This window comes from Calonectris borealis, chromosome 4, assembly GCF_964195595.1.
Source record: "Calonectris borealis chromosome 4, bCalBor7.hap1.2, whole genome shotgun sequence".
Taxonomy (NCBI): domain Eukaryota; kingdom Metazoa; phylum Chordata; class Aves; order Procellariiformes; family Procellariidae; genus Calonectris; species Calonectris borealis.
Window position 1 is genome coordinate 62,381,226 of NC_134315.1, and position 23,905 is coordinate 62,405,130.

At 45.0% G+C, this 23,905-nt stretch overlaps 1 protein-coding gene across 17 annotated transcripts in view; it reads right to left on the reverse strand.

Moving 5' to 3' along the window:
• Window positions 1–3,462: 3,462 nt before the first annotated feature.
• ADGRL3 (adhesion G protein-coupled receptor L3) overlaps window positions 3,463–23,905 on the reverse strand; it is a 272,261-nt gene continuing 251,818 nt past the window's right edge. For 10 of the 17 annotated variants that reach the window (XM_075149833.1, XM_075149835.1, XM_075149829.1 and 7 more), the window contains one exon: window positions 3,463–6,807. In XM_075149833.1, coding sequence (XP_075005934.1) covers window positions 6,002–6,807 — 806 coding nt within the window. In that variant the 3' untranslated portion in view covers window positions 3,463–6,001. Of the gene's footprint in view, window positions 6,808–8,817; window positions 8,870–12,308; window positions 12,438–23,905 lie in introns of all 17 variants that reach the window. The other 7 variants (XM_075149840.1, XM_075149839.1, XM_075149838.1 and 4 more) reach the window with 5 other exon arrangements.

A 23,905-nucleotide genomic window follows, 5' to 3' on the forward strand; every position in this document is an offset into this window, starting at 1 on the left:
GCAGTCGATCATAAGTGGCAGTCGAAGGTATCGGGTCATCTCTACAAGCATTCCCATGCACACCAGCTGAGGAAGTTGTGCAGCAGCTATGTTTGTGCCTTTTAAGTTGTTGTTTGGGGTTTTAAGCAACGCTGTCAAAATATCAAGCATTTGCTTCCAGCACGTAATAACTGCTCTGTATACCAGTATTTTTTTTTATTTATTGAGGTCTTAGTTTGGGCTTTTACATGTGTACAGCGTATTTAAGGAGTAGAAATGTAAGAAAAGAAAATACATGGAGTATGAAGAAATAAAAAGATAGCAAATAGTTTGGATGATTTTTTTTTTGTTGTTGGCGTTTTGCTGGAGAAGACTATTACCATCTATCTGTCTGGTATACCAAATACAATAAACAGTAAGCACCTGTAAAAAGCTATTCTGATGTGAAAAAGGAAGATTTCCAAGCTATCCTGGCTAGTCTCGATATTTCAGCATTAAACATTAAACATCCCTCGCAAACTGGGACGACGTATGATCTGGTGTATGATCCATGCATCCCTAGGGCTTGCTGAAGCCCTTGGAAGAGCAAAACTGGCCCTACACCAGCTGCCTGCGCTGAACGAAATGACTTGGGGGAGAGCAGGGGTGCTGCTGCCCTCCTGGGGGTACCCCTTCAGGTGCTCTCCCCTAGCTGCGCTGCTAACGTCCCTGCTGCTGCGACCACCGCTGCCTTCCCTGGGAGCATTAATCACCAATTTTATCTGGTTTCAGCTTTATGCTGCAGGATGTTCTCCATGCTGTTACCGGAGAGCCTGCGATGACATGACATTTGTATAATGTTCATGAGCACAGACTATTTAAACCCTAAAATATTCATTAAATAAAATTTGCATAGAGTCTAGCTGAATGCAGCAGGTAGCTAAAAATAAAGTACTTTTCCTTCTAAACGTAAAGAGATCAGGTTGTGACAGATGACCAAGCCAGTGCTCTTAGGTTTTCCTGAGATAGCTTTTTAATAAGATGAGCTATCTTTTTATCCCTCTTGTCTAGGCAAGTCTGCAGAGTATTATATTCTTTATAAACCAGCGAGATCAGGAGCATATGGGGGTGTGTGAGAGAGAGGCCAGCTGGCCAGAGAGGAGGGGAGGGGGGTGCAGGCAATGGGGACACACATAGAGACACGCAAGGACCCCCTCGGAGCTCAGCGCCTCCCACCGCCGCCACCGCTTCCCCCCCGGCCCTCTGAAGCATCTCACTGCTCGTTACCTGGGGGCAGGGAGGAAGAAAAAGATTGGTTAACCACCACAGATTTAAGGGAATTAAATGCAATCAACAGGCAGAAAGGAGCGGCACCATGGTAAGTAATATTGCCTACACAGTGCCTCCAAAGCTGCGACGAATACCCCCTCTCCCCAGCAACCCTCCAGCCTACGCAGTTCTTTCTTGGCATGTCTTTTCCCTTGTGTCTCCCCTTCACACGTTTCCAGGAGATCTTTACAGTCTTTTATGGCTCTTGCAGAAAATGGGCAGGCATTGCCCTTTGGAGCCAAGCAGTAGAAGCATAGAAAACAGCGACTGCACTGTGAACTGGTGTGTCAGCTCGTTACGGGGCAGTCTGTGAAGGGATTACACAGGAAAAATAACCCAGTCCTGCGCAAATTAGAAGGAGTGAGGGAAAAAAAGGGATTCACAACTTGCAAAGCATCTTAAGATGATTTCCAGGAAAATGCAAGGCACGGAGCCTCGCACTTCTCCGTACCCCTCTTCCCGCCTGCAAGCAAGGCTTTCCAAAAGGACGCTTCAAGCAAGGGATCGACATTGACAATCCTCACTCCAAACATGTCCAGCAACCCAAGGTGGTCCCATGTTTCAGAAAGGGAGGTCTATATATCAGGGTGATGTTTTCGTCGGACCAAGTGCTGCCTATTTGCGTCTATTCTGTTTGGTTTTCATTGAAAGTGGGATGCTTATTGCAGTTGAATGACGAAGCTTTAATCTTCTCCCTATAAGGCAAATCTGGGTTTTTTTTGTTGTTGTTAAACAAAGCTCTTAAAAAAGAAGATCCCTCCAGTACAGGGCTGATTATCCCCTTCAACCTAGCTTGCAAAGTTATGTGCCCCAAGCATAGGTATGGATTTAATACCATAATCGCCACTGTCTCTTCATCTCTGCCTTGGCTCAGCATTAAGAAATGCCTTACAAGTTTTGTAGCTCTCCCTCCTACCCCAGAAGCATTTTAAGCACCAAGGACTTAACATTGACTTGAGTTGCGCCCGCTGCAGTCTGCGCAGAAAACGCTAATACATTGCCAGTTGCCTAAGAATTGTATTAACCAAGCTGCTTACCAAGATGCAGAAATCTTCACCATGCCCATAATCAGCTATCTGACACAACAAAAGCCTGTTTTCAAGGGGAAAAAAATTACAAAAATAAGCCCCATCCTGCCCCCCCCCAAACTAAATTACAGTCTTAAACCATTTTTGGCTTAATATAATTAATAATATCTATTTCCCCTCTGTTTTGTGATTCAGTGGTTTCCAAAGCTGTAAGAAGCACCAACAGTGAATCCTGTGGTGCCAGAACAGCCTGGGGACGGAAATAATCAGCTTGAAAATAAACAGTGTTTTTTTGCAATCAACGTGCTAATAGGCATGGTAGGCTGGTGGAGAGAAGCTCGAGCAAGAAGGGATGGAGAAGAGGGGAAAAACACTGATAAATCTGAAATACACAGAAAGGCGGGGAAGAACGACCATTCGGAGTAAAGAAAGTCAAAAGATTATTCAGTAAGACACAATCATCCCATAGCAAACCCACCACTGGTTTGTTCTTGCATAGTTTCAGGCATGCTGGTAAATGCCGTCTTGATCACCTGCCTCCCATTTTATCATGACAATATTTGCTATGGTGTATCTCACCCTCTGCATGAATTTAATCCTGCCATATCCCTGGAAAACTATTTTTTTGGAGTCTAATACAGTAAAAGAGTTTTTACTTTCTCCAAAAGAAGAGGTAGTTCAAGTATTTCAAGCCTCAGCAGCCTCCGTTGGGTTGCTACATGGACTGGTATGACCATATGGGTCTGAAACGCTTGCTTTGCCTGCATGTAAAGGTCTACCAGCCCAGCTCCATTGCTGCTGGCTTGGAAAATAAAATTAAACAGGGAGGCAGCATCAAGAACAAAAGCATGACCCTGCTGGCCAGTGGCTGTTTTGCTATGAAGCCAGGCGATTCCCAATCTCCCAATGGGAAACGCTCCCGTGCGGAAACCTAGACCCGGCAAGAGGTACAGCTGTGATCAGTGCTTGGTTAGAAATGAAGTTTCCTCCCTAAGATGTTTTGGTCTGAGTGTCTGGCTGCAGGAAGGACCCAGGTGACTCAAACCAGACTCTTTTGTAGGCAATGAATACCGCCAAATACCACCACCCCCTGGTTCTCCTCCCCTGACAAGCCCCTCCTGAGCAGCACTGAGCAGCATCACCCCACGCGAGGACAACCCCGGGATAGAGTGGAGCTGCTCCACTGCTGCATTTATCCTCCAGCACTGGGAATATCTTGTCTAACATGGGCATCACCTGCCTGCTCCAAATCTTTTGGCTTTTACCCAGCTTGACGGGAGTTGGATGGAGGCAGCTTGGATGGAGGCAGCACCAGACCACAAAGCCCAAGGCATGGCAGGGCTTTGCGAAAAATCATGTACCAAAAAATTGGTACTGAGCGTGTCCAGAGGCAGTTATTTTCGTTGTCAACTTTTCTAGTCTATTTTGTGGCTTTCTATATCTTGACGATGGATCGTAATTGCTCCCAAAGGATTTGAAGGGGGAGGCTGGAGGAGAGCAACGAAGCGCCAGCGGGCCATCGGCAGTGGCGGGACGGGAAGGGTGATGTGGCCAAGGACAGCGATGGCGCTTTGCGTATGTCCGGAGCAAGAAAATAAAGAGACAGCAAACAACAACCGAGGAGGCCTAACGGGGACTTGTTTTACTCTTTGACATGCTACCAGCAGTTTTTAATCTCAGAAGAACCAAAATTAAAAAAAAAAAAATAAAAAATCATTACAATGATTAAAAGGTACGACACATGAAATACTATACTCAAATCATCCGCGTGTCATCGGCTAGTTTATACAGTAGGCACAAAACAGACCTAGAATCACCTGCAACAAATGTCAACCGGTGTTGTTCTCGCCCCTAAACAAGTACCGCTAGCCTGATATTTCTAGTCAGCCATAGCTGCATAACCTTTGTGCTTAAATTGCTCAGCTTAGGCCTCCTTTCTTTGGCATTGCTCACCCATGCCATAAAGTACTGGAGACTCATACTGAAGACAGTAATGGAGAGAGGAACAACAACAAAAAAAGAGAGATTAATCGTACAGTACATACATACAGTATCTTCTAAATCGTGATCAGTTGTTTATTGGTTGGCAAACAAGCTTCACTTTTACAACAAATATTAGTAATGAGGTCATTCAATTGTTGAGACCGTACAAAATGGATCATAAATTAAAAAAAAAAAAAGAAAAAAAAGAAAAAAAGAAGAAGTCATACTCCGTGCTGCTAATTTACCTCCAGAAAGCCTATGTTACTTAAAAATCCTGTCAAATAAATAAATTTCCTGTTAGGAAAAATAATGAACAGAAGACTTTTTTTTTTTTTAAAATCACTGCAAAGTACTTTTTAGCTCACTACGCATCAATCAATTTTCTTCTTAACCACTGCAGTACAAGTGCCTAAACCGGGGACCAGACGGAGCCGTGAAGGCCCTTCACTCCTCCAGGGAAATGGTCGTCTCCTGTAGAAGCCCCGCTATGACTATTAAAAAACCCTCTCGGCTCCTGGATGCGACCCTACGGCCTGGCTGAGGGGCTGCTCGCCCAAGATGCTTCGCAGGATTATCGTCACGATCGGTTGTGCACTGTCAACGGGGAAGTTTGCCCTGCTCTAGTCTGCCAAAAGGTCTGCCGGCAATATGCCGGCTGAAGAAAGTTATACAATGAGGAAATAAAAAGACTGCCTTGGCTGAAAAGAAATGGTGATGGTGTTACTAAAAATGGTCCTTAGAAAACGATGTTCTTTTTTTTTTTTGCCTAGTGAGATTTTTTTTTACCCGGACAGGGAGGGGACGGAGAGGAGGGGCAGTGGAAGAAGCAAAACAAAATTAAAAAAAAAAAAAGGAGGAGTTATGAAAAACCTTGCTCCTACTGGTAGACAAACTTACAAGACCAGCACAACAGAAAAAAGTTCTTTTTTTTTTTTTTTTTCCACTACATTAACAGGGAAGCAAGTTCTGGAGGAACAGAAAGCAGACTATATGTGCAATGCTAGTATCTGTACATTACATAGAAATTGTTCGCTTCTCTTTTTCTGCCATTAGTTTTTATCATCCATTAATACAGCAAAACGTAAAATATGCCTTTAGCACAGAATTCTAGGATTCACTTCCGTCTCATTAAATTTGTTTTTGTTTTGTTTGCTCCCGCAGCAAAGGGCGCTGCGGTGAAACCAAGTTGTGAGTGACCAAAACCCATGACGTGATCTGGATTGGTAAGAAAGAGTTTTGCTAGCTTGTTTTGTGCAGCGCTCCCACCTAGATGCATCATCGCTACTCATTTCAAATGCACATTTTTGGCCTTTTATTTATTTTTTTCTTTGCCTTTTTTTTTTCCCCCTCTTAAATCAGGTCCTCGATATTAAGAGCAACACAGCATCAAGGATTGTTTAAACAAACACGGCATAACTTGAGAAGGCCACGAAGTGTGCCGTTATCTATCTATCTCTTTCATTAACATAATGAAGTCTGTCTGGAGGGAAGGAGGATGGGGGAGAAGGGGGGGGCAGCAGTTATTGTCCTCTCCGGGCCGGCCTAAAAATTCCAGTAAAAAAAGTCCGAGAGTTTCCTTTCAAACAGCATGAAGATTTAGGAGTACACACAATATTACCACTGCTTGGATTAACTCAGAACAGTAAACCGAGCATTACGGAGGGGCTTTTTGTTGTCTCTTTGCTTAATTTTTGCTGAATCTTCTATAGACTAGTGACCAAGTGCGTGGGTCCTTTTGCACTGCCGTCCGGGGGGGTTCCCTCTTTGTTTGGCGGGACTATAAAACCGTCGCTGCTGCCTCGACCTAGCTGGTAGTAAGTGTGTAGCTGATGGACGTGGTTCCTGGAGCCAAGGTTGGGCATGCTTTTGTAGTAAACATCGTCGGCGTCGCCACTGCCACTTTTGGCTGGCGGGGGATCGGTCTGGGTGCTGGCGGTGACGCTTTCCGTCATGGGCATGCCGGCCAGCGCAGGCATACTGGTATAGAGAGAATCCCTGTTGGGCGACTGGAGATCGTCCGTGTGCTCGTTGGTCAGCAAGGGGAAAAAGCTCTCACTGTTGTCTTGCGGGATGCGCCGCCGGCTGTAGAGGTGGGGCTGGTGGTTGTCTGCCGAGTACACCCGGGGGGGCAGCAGCGGGGCATCCGACTCCTCGTGGATGAGCTCCAGGCCCAGACTCTCCTCATGGGTGAAGGAGGTGGCGTCGTCCAGCACGATGGCATCGTCCTCGCTCCCGCCGCCCACGCTGTTGACGAGTTTGTTCATCAGGTTGCGGCTCTGCTCGCTGGAGCGCTCGTGGTTGTTCAGGTAGGAAGGGATGTAGTTGGAGGTGAGTTCCTTCAGAATCTTTTTCTCGAGGGCGTTCTCGGTGTGGTTGTACCCACGGTCAAGGATTTGCACGCAGTTGCTGAGGTACTCGCCGCTGGCGATGCTGTAGCTGTTGCCGTGATTACCATTCAGTGGTAGAGTATCCGTGACACTTGTATCCCTGGCATTGTTCAGAAGCCCCTCTGAAAAACATTACACAAGAGAGGGTGACTTGTACAAACAGGACACTCACGCGGGACGTGCACACTCAAACCCCCTTCCTAGGCTGCTGCGGCTGCTGGGGCTCGGCAGCGAGGAGAGTGTTGCGGCCAAAACAGGAGGGTGCAGCTCCAGCTAACCGGCTTAAGGTCTTCCCACCGAAAAAATGGAAAGCGCCGTCACGTATGTGACTTGATGTGGCAATAGCCGGCAGGAAGGAATAACCTCTCCTGGCCAGTACCTCCTGCAGCTCTTGTGCTTTGCTCTATGTGTTCCCGGGGGAGCTGAGAAATAGGTGACCCTGGGCTGGTCGCAATTGCCCTGGCTCCAGGCGCTTTGGAGGAAGGGGGCAATTCCCCCCAGCTGAGGGAGAAGTATTCGCAGCCCAAGTTAATCATTCCCAAACTTTGTTTGGGAGTGTGTCCTTCCTAGAGGAAAAAAATAAATCTGCTCTCCCGTTTTGGCTGGGCAGGCTGCCAGGGGAAAGGCATAAGGCCTGAATGGCGGGATTCGGGGATTAGCAAGGCGGAGGCACAAAGTGCTTCCTGGCCCAGGCTTTTTGGAACAAGGCTAAATACCCCACCTCTCCCAGCACAAGGGCAAGGCCAAAATATTTACTCCACACTGGCTGGGTGGGGATTTTCTAATGCAATTGATGTTGGAGGCAGCTGCTGTGGGGTCTTGCGAAGCCTTTAAAAATAATAGCTCTCATTTCACTTGCAAAGTTAAAGCAGAGGATACAGCAAGTACCATCACCGCCACGGTATGGTGGGCTCGGGGGAACCTGCGAGGAGTAATGGGGTCTTGGGGTGCCCCCAAACTAACTGCCTATCGCATGTCCGTAGGTGTATCAACACCGTCAATGTAAGGCTGGAGCTTGACTCTTTCCCAACACGGGAGATGGCGGGGAAGCACTTTGAGAGCAACGCAGCACGAGTGGGCAAGGGGGAAGAAAATCAGGCCCAGCAGTTAAGCTGCCACGCTTTCTTTTTTGGGATTACTGGCCTCCTTGGAAGGAGTGCAGGCTTGGGGATGCATGAAATAATGTATCGACCTTTCAGCTAAGGGCTTCGGGCATTGCCAAAAAATGTCAAGCAACTCCCAGCAAGCTGCGGTGGATTAGAGGAGCTGGTAGCTGACAATTTCAGATGAACGGTTGCTCATACCATGCTTGGTACATGGCATGTGTACCTTCTGAAAATACAGGATTCGGTCTATATCTGCGATGGAGTAGTTGCTGCATGTCAAAGGATGGAAAGCGCTGCTGCAGGCTTTCTTCTCGCTTTTGAGTGAAATGCCCCAAATGTGTCGGTCACCTCTTAGGTTTCTGAAGCTTAGAGAGTGCTGCCGTATCCTGGGTTTCCCAACAAACGAGGGAACTATGCCAAAAAATCAACTAGCCATCACAGACATAGAGCAAAGCTGTTGATTTTCATGGTGGAAGCTCTCCAACCGAGTCATGATGCTTGGGGAGAAATGAAAAGTGAGCATTTTGGGGGGAGGACCGTATGTAATGGGTGACGGGTACAACAGCATCTGTCTGATGGTCACGTTGAATAATGTATGCATTGAGGCGCTGAGCACTGCGCTTCTGCTGCCAATGCACAGAGCCCGGGTTTGGTGGGGAAATAAAATGGAGGCATCGCAGGTGAGAACAGAATGGGGTCTGCAATGAAACACGCCATATAAAAATGCCATGACCTCGCAAATAAAAATGTGAAGTTTAAAAAAAATCATACGCACAGTTATATGAGAAACTACGCTGGGTAAACGATACCACAAAAACGAGAAATAAACAAAGAAAGCATCACCTAATCTCATCTATATATATATGTACACATACATATATATATACACACATACATACACACGCATACACGTATATATACATATGTATATTCATATTCTTTTTATTTCAAAACTGTGAGATGAATTTCCTTTATTAACTACATCATCTATATGTGATGCAATAAAAGTGAACTAAAAAAAATTACATTTGATATGCAATGTTTAGCTTTACTCCCATACTTGTCTCTCTGTAGGGCTCTAAACGACAGCATGAAGAAAAGGAAAGAAAAAACAACAAGTAAGCTTACAGCGACAGTAGGAGAAACATGAGTAAAAAGCAAATTGATGATATGCAGAAAAGAGAGTTAACGGAAATAATTTCCACTGCCCAGAATACATGAATTTGTTACATGGTTTATTTCAGGTTAAAAATATTGACATTTTAGACAGAAAAAATATTTTACGCGCAATATTCAATAGACTACATTTTTATTTAAAAAAATTATCACATTTAAAATGTTTTCCAATGCCACTATAAAACGTTCAGCGTGCAACACAAATCAAGAAATAATGCCTGGAAATTTAAGAAAAGTCTAAAGCTGGTAACGGTCATGCTTGAAAAGTCAGGCACTGTCAATGTCACTTCCAAAGTCTTAAAATGAATGGCTTTACTTACTGTTAGTTATAATAACCCCTGGCAGTTGAAATCGAAATCCGTTTCCTTGCTAAGAATGTTTTGCCGTCCATCCTTTGCAACAGTGCTTTGTAAGAGTATGACTTTGCTCATCACGGGGCTGCTGGCATTTTACAAACTTTGGTATGTCTGCTCTTTTTTTAACCGAACACATGGCAAACTACATGGACTTTGCAAAAAAAAAGTAAGAGAACGGTAGTTCGAATAATGGCATCGCTAAATGAAACTATTGAGAAGAAAGGGTTAAAACAAGAAGAGCCAGAGATGAAGGTGAAGAGCCAGTGGTAACTCTCAGCCTCCCACTTCGCAACAGTCTGTGGCACGCTGGGGTTTACCCAGAGCTTGTTAACGAGATTGCCGCCTTCTCTTAAAATTAGCTCTCACGAAAGCAGTTAGGCCACTTTGAGAAACTCCTGTGTCCGAGAGACCGAGCCAGCGTACGTCCGTCAGCTGCTAATGGCGGTGAGCGCTCGGCACGTGCTGCGGGGTGCCAGACCCCTCACCTACCATCTCCTCCTTCCTCTACTCTCTGCGTCCCATCAAGGAATTGCTTTCGCCACTGGGAAATGGAAGTTTGGCCTTTTAGGGTCTGACTCCCCACCTCTTTCCAAGGGTTTTTTTTAGGGCTCCCAGTCCCTGGTGAGTCTCTACCACAGATGGGGTGGCTTTGGCTTGAGCAGAGAGGGTATTTTAAAACACGTAACTGGGGAAGGGGAAAGGGTGGACCGGATCAGGCCCCAGTCTTCTTACAGCATTCTGTCCCTATCAATGGCCAGCACCAGAAGTGGTAGATGAAGGTGCAAAAAAAATCATAGCCTTAGTGATGTGGAATGAGTTAGTTGGATGACGTTAGCTAGCAATGCCCTCACCGCACGCCGATCCGAGCCAAGGCACACCCAGAGATGGTGGCAGCGTCTACTTTTACAATGCACTATCATCGCTTCAGCGTGCCTGCTGGTGCAGCATCCTTAAATCCCAAAGAACCGCCGAAGCCATTAGGCCTGGTTGGTTTTGCTAACCTTCGTTTCTGCTGCAGGATCTCCTAATAAATATTCACAGTTTGTAATTGTCCAGGGACAGTAACCAGTGTGAAAAGCAATAGCTATACCAGTTCTACGGTCATTATTTAACTTGTAGCTGCCTGAAAAGAATGGGTTGGGTTCTTCTCCCTCTGAAGTCAATGGCAAAGCTCCAGGGGCTTAAATGGGATCAGTACTGGTCCCACTCTCTTTCTTCATCTCCCACGGATGAAGCCTGGGTAGGTTTCTCTGTTATCCATCTGGCTGTGTTGCACTGAATAGCACTTGCAAATCAATTACACTATTTTTGTGGAACAAAATGCTGTTAGCTCAGGTAACTGTATCAGAATCTAGTCTTAAAAATTAGAAGAACACAAGATTATTAAAATGCACGTAAAAACTTTTTGTCACATTTCCACCCAAATCATTTGGGTTCAGTTGATGCACCCAGACCTGAACATCAGGACTTCCCTTAAGCCAAATGCTGACCCAGCATTACCTGCTGCCACTTGATTTAAAAGCCCCCCAAACCTTGAAGTTATCATACAAGAAACTATACAGAACATCAAAGCTCATTTCGACATTTGCAGTACACTGAAGTTCGTAAAATTCAGAGCGTTTCATGTTTAACAGTAGCACTTTTTTAAAAAGCGTTCGTGGAAGCAAATTTATTGGACAAAGTTAGCATAGTTTAGGAAATTAAAGAACAGCAAAAAGGTCAAACGCATGTGCTTTCCTTGTGCTTTGAATGAAAATACCCTAGTGATACAGTTCAATATCTATTTCTATCGTAAACAATACGCTGCCATATAGCACAAAGGGGGTTTTCCTGCTTGCATTATAACCATCATTATTTTCCCTTCCTTAGAGATCCTTTACTGGAAAGGGACGCCTTCATCGGGAGCGGAGAGCTGACAGAGTGGTGACATACTTGCGCTTGAACGCAGCGTTACTCTGTAATGATTCAGCCACCTTGCAAGCAAGCCAAAAAAAAAACCCAACAATCCCATGGAAGTGGCAGAGGAGGACGGAGCCACCCAGAGACAGGAGCTGGCAGAGCTCTACACTCCTCAGCTCCTTCTCAGGTCCTGCTTAAATGCATCTGCCTCTCCCTCACGGAAGCATCAGGACATCAGCTTACAAACATGGTCCCTTCCCACAGCCAGAGCAGAGACAAACACGTAGGTGACAAGAGACTGATTTCTACAGCGGAAACCTCCGTTAGGTACAACTGACTCTACCTGTTTATTTTCCTTTGCCGAAAGGAGGATATGCAAGAGCTTCTAGTTTCCCTACACCTTTTTCTATCCTTTTTTTTTTTCCTGCTTTCTAATAGCACATATAAAATGTATTAATGCAAACGGCAAAACATTTCTTACAATATCTAAGCTCTGCTCTTTGGAGCTGACCTACGCTCCTCGCTTCAGCTGTCATTTTTCTTAGAGATCAAGGGCAGTTTTGCTTTATTTTGCATTTTTTTTCCTGTGCAAGCTGGTGTGCCGCTGACCACCTTTCTCTATGCCATTTCACGAGAACAGCTTTGGTGGCAAAGGCCATTTTAGCTTCACTTACCTTCAAAGGCGTTCCTGTTTCTGAAATGAATGGTTTAACAAGGAAATGCGCTGACAACAAAGAGAGGAATGAATACGTCTGACACAAGACCAAAACAATACAAAAGTGAGGAGATAGAAAAAAAAAAAAAACAAAATCAAAACCACTATGAATGTTTTGAGTAGAACTGACGGGGGTCTCTCAAAGTGAATTTGATCGCTCATGGGAAAAAAGCCTCCGGAAAATGGAAAGATGCATTGAAATGAAAGGAAGGGGGAGGGATCTTTTTTTTGTGCCCAGTTCCAAAAAAAACAAAGTGTGTGTGCATGGGGAGGAAAAAAAAAAAGGAAGAAAAAAAAGAAAGAAATGGGCCAAAATAAGCCACAGAAAATGGAATTCTCACTAGAAAAATTAGAGAGAAACTCCAGCACACCTTGTGCGTTGTACATGCTGACAGAAGGGTTGTTATAGACCGCCGATTCCCCGAGCAATGTATTATAAGGGTTGTTAGTGCCATGAGGACGAAGCAGAGCATTGGTTATAAGATGATTAGCCATGGCTCCTGGAGCAGCCCGATAGAAAGACAGAGAAAAAAAAAAAACAAAAAAGGTCAATCAGGCAAATGTGGTATTAAAAAAAAGGGAAAAAGAACATTCGAATGACAACAGTTGAAATAGTCCTGATTACAAGCAGCCAGCTAATTAGACTCGGAAAACTGTATGCCACTAAAGCAGAACAGATGTTACTGACAATGCACAAATCCAAACCAATGCAAAAGAAAATGTATCAGAAAGCAGATAAGCCACATTTATGGTGGTTCCCCAGTCACTTGGAGTATAAGCAAGGCTATGCCCGCATGCTTGCTTAAGAAAGGAAGATGGCAGCCTACACAATATGGGGGGAAAAACTCTCCGGAAGTGCCAAATGAATAAAAAAAAAAGATATAATGACTAACAGAAAACAGCACATTCAACTCCCACTATGGGCTAGGATCTTTTTTACTGGTCCTTCGCAACACATCTAAAATCAAAAAAGCAGAATTAAAAAGGAAGGATGGAGAATGCAGCCTCTCCAAAGGCTCTCGGCACTTATCAGAGAGCAGCTGTTTCTCATGTCTAAGAGGGCGAGTTTCACTGAAGCTACTGCTCTGGTACCACTGTCAAGCATATCCACAACCACCCGAATCCACCCTTGAAGGCTAGAGCACCTCAGCTCCATCAGGCGTTCCTATCAGGAGCGAGAGTGGCCATGGAGACGCACGTTTCAAGGCTCTATGTTTGCCCCACAAACACCTTGTTTCCCCACTCCTGGACCTCTTTGCTGTCGTTTCCAAGCACTCAGCCAGCAGTTGTCCTCCCGCTTTGGTTTATCCCTTGGAGTCGCAGCCTCTGGACTTGTGCTTTTCAGGATCGTCATGGCTTGGCAGGTGGCTGCCAAGACCTACCTTGATTCCTATCGCAGGCATCAACCCATGAAGCAAAGCCTTCCCCCCACCTTTTAGCTGACCTACAGGACCAAAAAACCCATTAAGCCCTTGCTCCAAATCTCCTCTGGGATCCAAAGAGACGACCGACTCAAAAACTTGCTCCCAGGGCCATTGCCACAGGAATACTCAAGGATACACCATGGTTTTTATCTCCACGGCTAAACTGTTAAGACAAAACCTTTCCACCGGGAAAGTAAGTCTTTGGTGGGGCAACTAGAGCTAGCCAGGACAGCGCTGTCAGTGGGCTCAGGTTACCTGGCTGTCACCAACATCTGATAGCGCCAACCCAAACAAGCGACCGAAAAGCCAATCCCCAAACCCAGCAACCCTGGCAGGGATGCCTTCATCATGGAGACCCCATTTGCCTCTTTTAGGGGTGGAGGTGGGCCCGTGGCATGGCGGAGGCAGTTTTTGTGAGGCATGTGGGGTACTGGGTACAGTCTCTTCTCTGCAACTCGTTACCTGATTTTTCTTTCCTTTTCCATTTTTTGGATGGAGTTGCTGAGGATACATAAGCCCCAAGGGCCTCTGGCTGGTACAAATCCCCTTAGCAGTGACCTCTCTGAAAGCTCTCACCTACTAATTATTTTAAAAAAAGTAAAAACTGGCCAAACCTAAGGCTAGATGAAGGCCTTCAGAGCTGCCTCCTGCGGTGCTCGTACGCGGGCCTGGCTCCATTTCCTGGGATGGCGTTTCTCCGTGTCTGCGCAGATAGAGGAGAGAGCGGACCGCTCTCCTGCCTCTCTCTCATCCTCCCCAGCCCTTCCCAGCCCCAGGCGTATGGCGTTAGCGGATCATTTAATCGGTCTTTTGAGCACAGGACAAAGTAGAAGGCAGCGCTCTATGGGGGCTGCATGCCAGGGAGGCTCCTCGACACATGCAGCTGGAAAAAAGAGACTTGTTTTCTCTCACCTGATATTTTTGGCTATGCTGATGGAAAGCAAGATGAGCTGCTGTGTTTGGAAATAAGGAAACAAAGCTGTCTCCTGTAAGAAAACATTATATGAACGCTTAACTAAGCAACCTTGAATGTAACTAATAGGTAAATGAGTCAATTCTTTCTTTCTGGTAATGTATTTTCCACCAATTTCACTTACATCTGGGATGAGGGACTGTACAAACCACTTCTCTTCTTGCACTAGTTTTGTACCAGCGTGAGTACTAAGTCCATTAAAATTGTTTCTGCTTTCATCCCACTTTTAATCAAGCTTGGCCACAAAAGATTCAAAAAGAGACTCACTTTTATACAGGTAACGGGAATGTGCAGAGTTAATGCCAGCCATAAATTCAGAAGTGATGTAATCCTCCCATTTGAGATTTAACCCAATCTCCAACTTGGTCCCTATGAGATCTGATACGGAGAAGAATATACCTGCTGCATGCTTTTGAATGCTTTAGCTTGAGGCGTCTTTAAATGGCAACTGCCAGAAAGAGCATCTTACTCGATATATCCCCGGTCTGATCTTGACTAGCGATCCCTAGCAGGCGGGAACAAGCTGATCCCGCCACGGCTGGGCAGGTCCAGCTGTTTCGCATCTGGGATGCTCTCAACGTGTGACAAGAGAGGAGAAGGGACCAATCTGTGTCAGCACTTAACGCTTCACTCGCCTACGTTCGCCGGGGTGCTGGGCTCTGAAGTGAGCTAAATTCACACAAACCTGGCTCTTTTCGGCTGTTACAAACTAGATAGTTTTTGGCAACTTTTAATGCAGATACATGATTCTGACTATAAACTTGGCAAAAAGTTGAAAATAGAGAGTAAGTAATTTTTTCTCTCTCGGGTGTGTAAAAGAGGGGGCTTGGTACAACAAAACAGCCACCCATTCCTGTATGCAGCTACTAAGCAAAAATAATACTGCACCTTCTGCCTTCCTCTCCCTTGATTGCTGAGGGCGTTAAGATTTTTTAATTTACTGATCAAAATGCCACTTTTGATAGCAGTGCTGAGTAATTCTCCTGATGCAAATCCAAAACAAACCCACTGCTAACACATTCAGCTATCTTCCAATAATTTCAGAAACACAACTGGGCCCTAAGTGCTCTGCAGCAGGTTCCCATCATGGTGGCCTAGCCACGGCAAACTTCACACTCTCTGTGAGTCACAGTAAATGTAACCTTTGACGTCTTAAAAACAAAATTATATGTACCTTGTATGCATTAATTTGGGCTCTTGTTTCTCCCTACTTGCTTTAGAGCTGCAACATTCCCAGCCACAAAGGATGCTGAGAGAGACAGACTGCATTCAGGCTCCAAAGAGCCTACAGTTAAAGCTTTAGATAAAACAATAATACACCAAACAAATCCCCATTATTGGGTTTCTCCTTCCCGGGAGGGAGAAAGAAAAAGGTAACACCAGCCATACATTTAAGTATCATCCTGCCTTTTTCATAACACTTTATCATTGCTATAGCAACCAATGGGGCTATTAGGAAGAGCGGATTAGGTCTGCAGACAAGGCACGAGCAGAAGGAGCAAGTAGACTACCAAACTATGACCCCGTTTGCATGAAAATGGCCTTGGTAATAAACAGCCAACAAAAACCCAATAAAGCAAACACAGGATCAAAGCGGCATGCTCTCCCAAGATACCATGAGAGAAAGCAAAGCAGCTTATTCTGCAGCCCTGCGTGCAGGTGTGCAGCAAAGGCTGGGTGCCGGGGCTGCGATTGCAAAGGTCAATGCGTGTCTGGGGACCCAAAAACCAGAAAGAGCAGGGCTGCGGGTGCCCATTGACCGCCCTGAATCTCCTCCCCAGCAGGGTGCTCTTGGGATGTGACCCTCGGCAGCTGTCTGGCTCGGTGTTGGCGATGTGCCTAATATCCTCAGCAAGCAGCAGTTGTTCATCGTTTATTTTTATTTATTCACTTATGGCTGGATCCTTGGCTCTCAGCATCTGTGGTGCGACACCGATTTCTCCCAGCAAATCCCACAGCCCTGTGTCATCCTTGCTTCCCTACATTTCAGCAACAACATTCCCTATACAAATCCCTCCTTTGCCATCTCCCGAAGCACCTGAGCCCCGCACACAGCCACCACTCTATTTGCTTTAGTTAGGGTGACTGCCTTCAACTCAGCTGTGTTGAAACACCTTCGCTTCCGCTAGTTGAAGATACCCTACTGAAAGCAAATGCACTCCGTTTCCAAACCCCTATTGTGCTCTGTACATGTGGGAGCATGAATTTGGGGTTGGAAAAAAGATGGAGCTTCAAACCCACAGGTTCACCTGGGCATCTCCTTGTTTAGTGCGATGAGATCATCACAACCAGCAAATGTTTAACAGCAGAACTCACACCTCTACAAAAATATTCCCTACAACTACACCAGTTGTGCTGGTTTTGGACGGGATAGAGTTAATTTTCTTCATAGTAGCTAGTACGGGGCTATGTTTTGGACTTGTGCTAAAAACAATGTTGATAATACAGGGATGTTTTAGTTCCTGCTGAGCAGTGCTTGCACAGAGCCAAGGCCTTTTCTGCTTCTCACCCCACCCCACCAGCGAGGAGGCTGGGGGTGCACAAGAAGTTGGGAGGGGACACAGCTGGGACAGCTGACCCCAGCTGACCAAAGGGATATTCCATACCATAGGACATCATGCTCAGCATATAAAGCTGGGGGAAGAAGAAGGAAGGGGGACGTTCGGAGTTATGGCATTTGTCTTCCCAAGTAACCATCATGCTTGATGGAGCCCTGCTTTCCTGGAGATGGCTGAACCCCTGCCTGCCGATGGGAAGGAGTGAATGAATTCCTTGTTTTGCTTTGCTTGCGTGCATGGCTTTTGCTTTACCTATTAAACTGTCTTTATCTCACCCCATGAGTTTTCTCACTTTTACTCTTCCGATTCTCTCCCCCTTCCCACCAGGGGAGAGTGAGCGAACAGCTGTGTGGGGCTTAGTTGCCGGCTGGGATTAAACCACGACATTGCTATAACTACAGTCCCAAGTCTCCTTGTTTCCACTGATATTCAATGAAAGATTAAAGTTCAGCGCAAAACACAGCTACCAGGCCAGCTCTGATATCCAAAATGACATTCAAATTCAGGTTTCTGGCAATGCCAGTGCTCAGTTCAAGGTTTCCTGATGCTGGATTTCCTCAAGTGAAGGATTTACAGACTGTGATGACAAAGAGAAAGGAACAATGCTCTTAGAGAAGGCAAGTAATAGCTGGGTAACACACAGATGCTCCTGTCCCTTTCACAGCATCGGGGATCTTTGTAATCCAACTATCGAAGATCCAGCCTTTCTTATCGGGTTTAAAAGGCTATGAGAAGGCATAGCCTGTATTCAGGGTTCAGGGGGAGATCTGGAGGGTTGCACTTCTGACTTGGAAACTGAGAAAATCTGATAGGGAAACCAACCAGGACAAAAAAAATGAAAATCCCACAATTTTTACCATCACTGTAACCACACACAGAGGATTCAGATAGCTACGCTTAGCTGCTTTGTGTGCCTATGAAAGTACGTATTATTTTAATGACAGTATGCAACTAAATGGTACCTTTTTCTTCCCTTTCTAAGATAGAAATTGATGCCCTTGATGCAGGACAACACTGAACATAGAAATAATTTTTTGGAAGAGTTTGGTGTTATGACTGTAAGGGAAAACTGCACCTTGTTAAACACAAATATGACTTATCCTCTCACTGAAAGCAAAGGATGAAAATGATGATGACAAGCACATGTTGCCAGACTCTAGACTGCATCCTTCAGGAACAAAATTCAAATAATTTCTTATGGGCAGCTGGTTGACAAAGCCACACAAAAGCATTTAGGTTAACTTGAATCATCCAACAGGAAGGGAAATGGATCCAACCGCTCCTCCAGACTTTCTGAAAAATAATGCCATTCAGCATGGCTCTACCAGGCTGAAACAGCTTGAGCAGCACTGCTTTAGCTGGGATCATCTGTCCACATAGGTAACAACACCCTCGTGCATCTTCTTTGGCTTCGGGTCTTTTCAATTGCATGCCAAAATCAGCTTTATCCTTGCTATGTGCATTTTAGCAGGGTGGAAACTCACTGGGGATGGGGCGATTTTCCCCACTGCCCAGCAGATGTGCCAGAAGTGCAGTTTTGCTGAGAGAGGAGACCAAACAGTTAACAAATTCCATCGGATGAACTAGTGAATCAGCTGAATGCTTCAAAAAAGTCCATACAAAAATCAGTATTTTCCAAATGAAATATTTTCACTTTTTGTTCCAAAAGAGTGGTTTGTATGAAAGCTGACTTTCACTTTTTCGTATGATGTCATCTTTTCATTAGAGTAGAAACAAAAATAAATAGCTTAGAAAAAGCACATTTGAGTCATAACAAAATGTTTCATTGCCTCTGACCCAGCAATCCCAAAATGTAGTTTTTCTTGAGCTTTTTTTTGTTTGTTTTCAGAAGAAAGAAACAATAACAAAAGCATGTACTGCTTTGTTTTCGGTCAACCTTAATCTTTCTGTTTTCTCCCCGTTTTGCCAACCATGCAGCTCCCTTCCCGCAGGGCTAGTGCCTGTGCTGTACTGCTGCCCTCTCTGCCTCCTGAAGCACCCAACTTACCTTGCTGTTCACAGCCACCATAAATCAAGTCCCTCAACTTCTCACACTTACTTCATATACTTGACTTCAGACCACTCTGCAGAGACAAGCAGCAGCCAGAGAGAACAGGGACCATTCCCTGAAGGTACTGTGGTGCCTGAGCTATCAGGGAGCACAGTTTAGTCCGGACACCAACAATATGGTTAGAGATGAATCCTCTCCTAAGTGTCCATTAAAAAAACCCCACAACATATGCTGCCTTACCCTAACCATAGTAAATAACTCATCTCCTTAACTCAAATGTTACTGAAATAGCCTCTCTGCACTGATTTCAGTTTGTAAATTCTGGCTGGTTCTGTACATCACTTAGCATTAACTTACTTATTCCGCTTCACTCCTGGGGAAAGAAAAAACATTCAGAGTATGTTTGTAGGAGTCAAAGCCCTAGTCTTCTTTGTGACTTTCCCTACCAGCATTCAGCAGTGTCCTTTTCTGTGTTACAGGCAGAGTTTTCAAGTATTTAAAGAATCCTGGCCTTCCACATGTTCACTTGCAATTTATTCTAACGATGAATGCAATTATGAAAAGTGAAATCACACATATTTGCTGGAGGACAACAGGTATTTTCAGCATTCTTTCTGGTTCCCTCCAACAAATGCTCTGACGTTTAGATTTATCGAGCTGTGTTCTTATAATAGCCAACAGGATTCAGTTAATAAACTTCAATAAACCTCCCTATTAAATTTCTCTCAAATAGGTTTGTTGTCACTTGCAGCATCTAATCTATTCATTGAGAAGCTATTAATACTGACTGCAGCAAAATGGAGTTTCAGCAAATGAGGTTGTTAAGCTCTGGGCCATCTTCTGCCAAATGAAACATCCCGTGCTTTTATGCAGAGACAGGGAGGGAAAGAATTTCTTTGCCCCTTTTTTCCTTCCTTTCTTCTGCAATGATTTCAGATGACAAACCTCTGGTGGATTATAATCTGCAGGCCATGCTCCAAATACACAGTTAGTCTATATCAATTTATAAATATTTGCCCACTTGCTGATTCCTTCTCAACTGCCTGGAGCAGAAACGTTGTCCCAGGATGGGACATTTCTTTTTACCACCACTATTCCTTCCAAGGGTTTATACCTCATTGTACCTTGGCTATACAAACATGCATTATCTCTAATTGTTCCTGTTTATGCTTATTTCTCACTAGACCTGAGCTCTTACCCAAGATGTGCGGAGACCCCTGCCTATGGTGGAAATTGGATGATACTTATAGGAATCTATATAAGCAGCCATGCTTTCTTCCTTCCTCCTTCACAGTCATCATACTAAAATTGCTCTGCAGCAATACTCTGCTGGGTCTAATACTCCCCAAAGCCTGCTCTGATTTCAGAAATTGCCTTGCCCTTACTTTTCCTCTTTAAATCTGATCCACCTAATGACTGAACTTCCAATTATATGGCTGTCAATCCCAAAATCAAAGCCAGTTCATAATATCTCCCAAAGGAAGAATGTCACGTCACTCACTGAAATCACTGCAACAAATCTCAGCTAACTCAGTCCCAGGCAGCAGAGAGGCAAAATAAACCAGAAGACAATCAACAGTGGGATTCATTTTGCACATAGGCAGAAATAGGAGTTAAATTCCCTAAGTTTTGATCCTTGATGCAGAAAATCATAATTTTCCTGGCATAAAATGTATGGCTGATTGGAAAAACAAAACAAAACAAAACAAAACAGGGAAAAAGAAAAAAACCAGCAGAGGCAATTTGTTAGTCCAAAAGGATGCTGAGTTTCCTTTACAAACAGAAAATACTCCTCTGCTGTCATCTACCCGGAATGTGTCTCTACTTCATATGTGCTTATCAGGATGGGTCATTTTGAGGCCAGACACTAACATTTAGCCAAACCAACAGTTGCTTAACAGGTTGCAGAGCTTTATGGCTTGCAAACAGCAATCCCTCCCGGCTGATTCGGTGCAACTGCATGTGGACTACTCCCTCCAAATATGCCCTCCATCTGGGCGATGGGCCCCAGGCAGGGGTATCCACGGGGTCAGGGGAGGATGTGTGTAGTCTGTAAGGGTTACGAGAGGGAACAGAAGAAGCAGAAGGGCACAGGGGATGAAACCAGAGAGCTTCATCAGGAAAACGTCAGTGGTGGTGAGATGGGGAGGTAAAGCCTCCTGCACAGGGTAAAATGGAAATTTCAAAGTCCTGATATAAATTGACTATGCTATTTCTTTTGCAGGCTGTCCCCGGTGTGGTGAGCACTGCTACAAGCATCTGTGGTGCTGGGACAGCAAGCACTCTTGAACACCGATCTCCCCAGTGAAGAGCAGAAGCCACAGCATTGGAGAAACTGTGGCTGGATAAGATGCTAGAAAACAGCCTGCAGGCTCACTCTGGATTAGCAGAGAGATGCTGCCAGAGACTCTCACCCTGTTTCTCACCCCTTGATTTCCACCAAACAGCCAGGGGACACTTACGCACCTCGAAAAACCATGACCCCCTTCTCAAGTGGGAGCCTGGACCGAAAAAGAATAGAAACTGAACGTGTAACCATACTCCAGAGGCGGGATGAGAGTGGCATTGCTGTTGCTGTTTGTAGCTAAACCAGAAGCCTCTAGGCTCCAGGACTGATGAATCCCTTGAAGCAAAGACTAAATTTCCCAGGACTGAGGGCTTTGCTAGCCAGTGGGAAGGGAGATGCTCGAGAACAAGGATCACTGCATCCCTCAGATTCATGCAGCACCTTGCCCCTGCTGCCTCAGCAATGGGGAGCAAGGACAGTGTTAAGTACTGACACCTCTCAGCACTCTGCAAAAAGGATAGGTTCTGGGGAAGAGTGCCATGTCTTAGATTTAAAGCAATGATGACGAAGAAATGACCACATCGGCAGATGATGGTCTGCCAATGGTCACAGAGGCTGCTGCCCCTACCAGGGCCATCCCAGGCTCAACTTTGAGAAGTCCTCTGCATTTACCTCCAGAAAACCCCGAGCATTACTGAAAACGGAGCACAAAGCATTTAAAGCATCTCCAAGGGAAGCTCAGATTTAAACAGACGCACCTCTTGCTCCACTGCACATCCCCAGTTGCGCAATGATGGTACTCACAAAAGCAAAGGGTCTGCAGGAGACAGACACCTTTCTTTAGTCTAATTATTTTTGAACTGTTTAGTGCTCAAAAAAAAAAAAAGCAAAGTATTTTTATACCCAGGAATATTTTGGTGAGTTCCCTCTAGGTGTCTGCAGATGCATTCATGAACAAGGAAAGCAACTGCAGGCATCTTGGACATTCTGGGATTCTGCTGCACTGAACCTGCCCACCCCAGTACCACAACAGGAACAAGAATAAAAGAAAAAAAAGTGATCTGGCAAACTTGAAAACGTGTTTAAAAATTGCAGTGGTCATCACTAACTCTGCCTGCCAACTTGCGTGTTCGTACAGCCACAACCTGCTAATTCAAAATGAAAAAATCGCCACACCATAGAACCATCTCTCTGAAAGACATGACATGAAAACTGACTGACTTCATGGAGAAACTGGGGCACTGTTTGCTGCCAATTGTAGAAAGAAAATGAATGGAAAGAAAACAGGGAAAGTATTTATTCTCTAATATCTTTAGGCTACAAGAAGAGCCACAGGTGTTACTCAGAGCAGGTAAGAAGCGTTTAGACAGGCTGTGATAGATCAGTTGATGGCGCCCTCTGAATATCCTATCAAGGAGGAGTTTCCACCTCTCCCAGAGCTTGGCTGCTTGCTATTTGTTTTATATGCAACATAAATTCAGCAGAAATCTGACTGTCACGCCGGTCACATCAATCCATCAAGGAAGGAACGAGCATCTTGAGAAAGACTGACGCATGACAACAGTAATGCTTCCATGGTCCAAACTTCCACCCGCTCTCCGCTTTATCTAGGCACCACCAGCAAAGGGTCAGCGTTGCAAATGGGCTACAATGAGCAGCAATCGCTCTTTGAAGTGTACCGGGGATGGGGTTTGAGATCCCCGAGGGAATCTTGACTTGATTTTCCTTTTTTCCATTTTGCTCTTTCCTTTTCTTTCTTTTTTTCTCCACCTCTGCTTGTCTCTCCTTTTAATCACACCAAACTCTACTCTGTTTTCACTCTTTTCATTGCCAAGTTATGTTCAGACCATGACACCCGCCACCCCTGCAGACAGGCAAACTGAAGCATCTTCATCTCGCAACACTGAGACACATCCGGCAGCCGCCGCCTCTGAGCAGAAAGGGAAGATTTGGGGAGAGCGACCCAAACCTGACTCACTGCAGTGCCCCAGCACTAACCCCAGCTCCCGTCTTCTGGGGTGAGTCTCCTACCAAAGGAAGAATTTCACTTTCTACTGTGTTTTCTAAATAACTGCTTCCTAAAAATGCAGGATAATACGGCCACCTGAAGATAATTTAAAACTTCACCCACCCTCCCTGCAACACACACAGTCGTCCCTGCTGAGTTAACAGCGCAGATACGATTTCAGCCTGGAAATCACAGCTTAATTATATTTTTGGGTGGGTGGGAGGAATTTGATGGGAGATTTCATTTAGGAAACAATCAGGTCTCGGTTGGGTTAGAAATCAGGATATTAATGTTCTTCATTTTAATTCTCCTCTCTGACTCAGATTCCCACTGTTTGAATTTGAGCTCAATTTGTTCTGTTCATTATGAAGAAATCCACATGAATTTGACATTAAACTGATTATCTCTGAAAACAGTAGCAATAATTTCCCTTTTTCCTGTGTACGTTTCAGATTAAGTCTTTGTGGTTGATATAAAAACGCAGGGGAGAAATAATAAAGCAAAGGGAAATCAAATGTTTATTCTGGAGAGCTACTTAGAAGCTGAGACATGCAATGACACTTATGCATTTGGGAAGAAAAAGCAAGGGGCAGGGACAAACAATACCCTCATTTCCATTTCCCATTTCAGTCCATTTGCATAGGAACAAACAGGGAGTGAATATGGCTTTCCTAGCCAGGAATAATATCTGGTGTGCCAGTACTGGG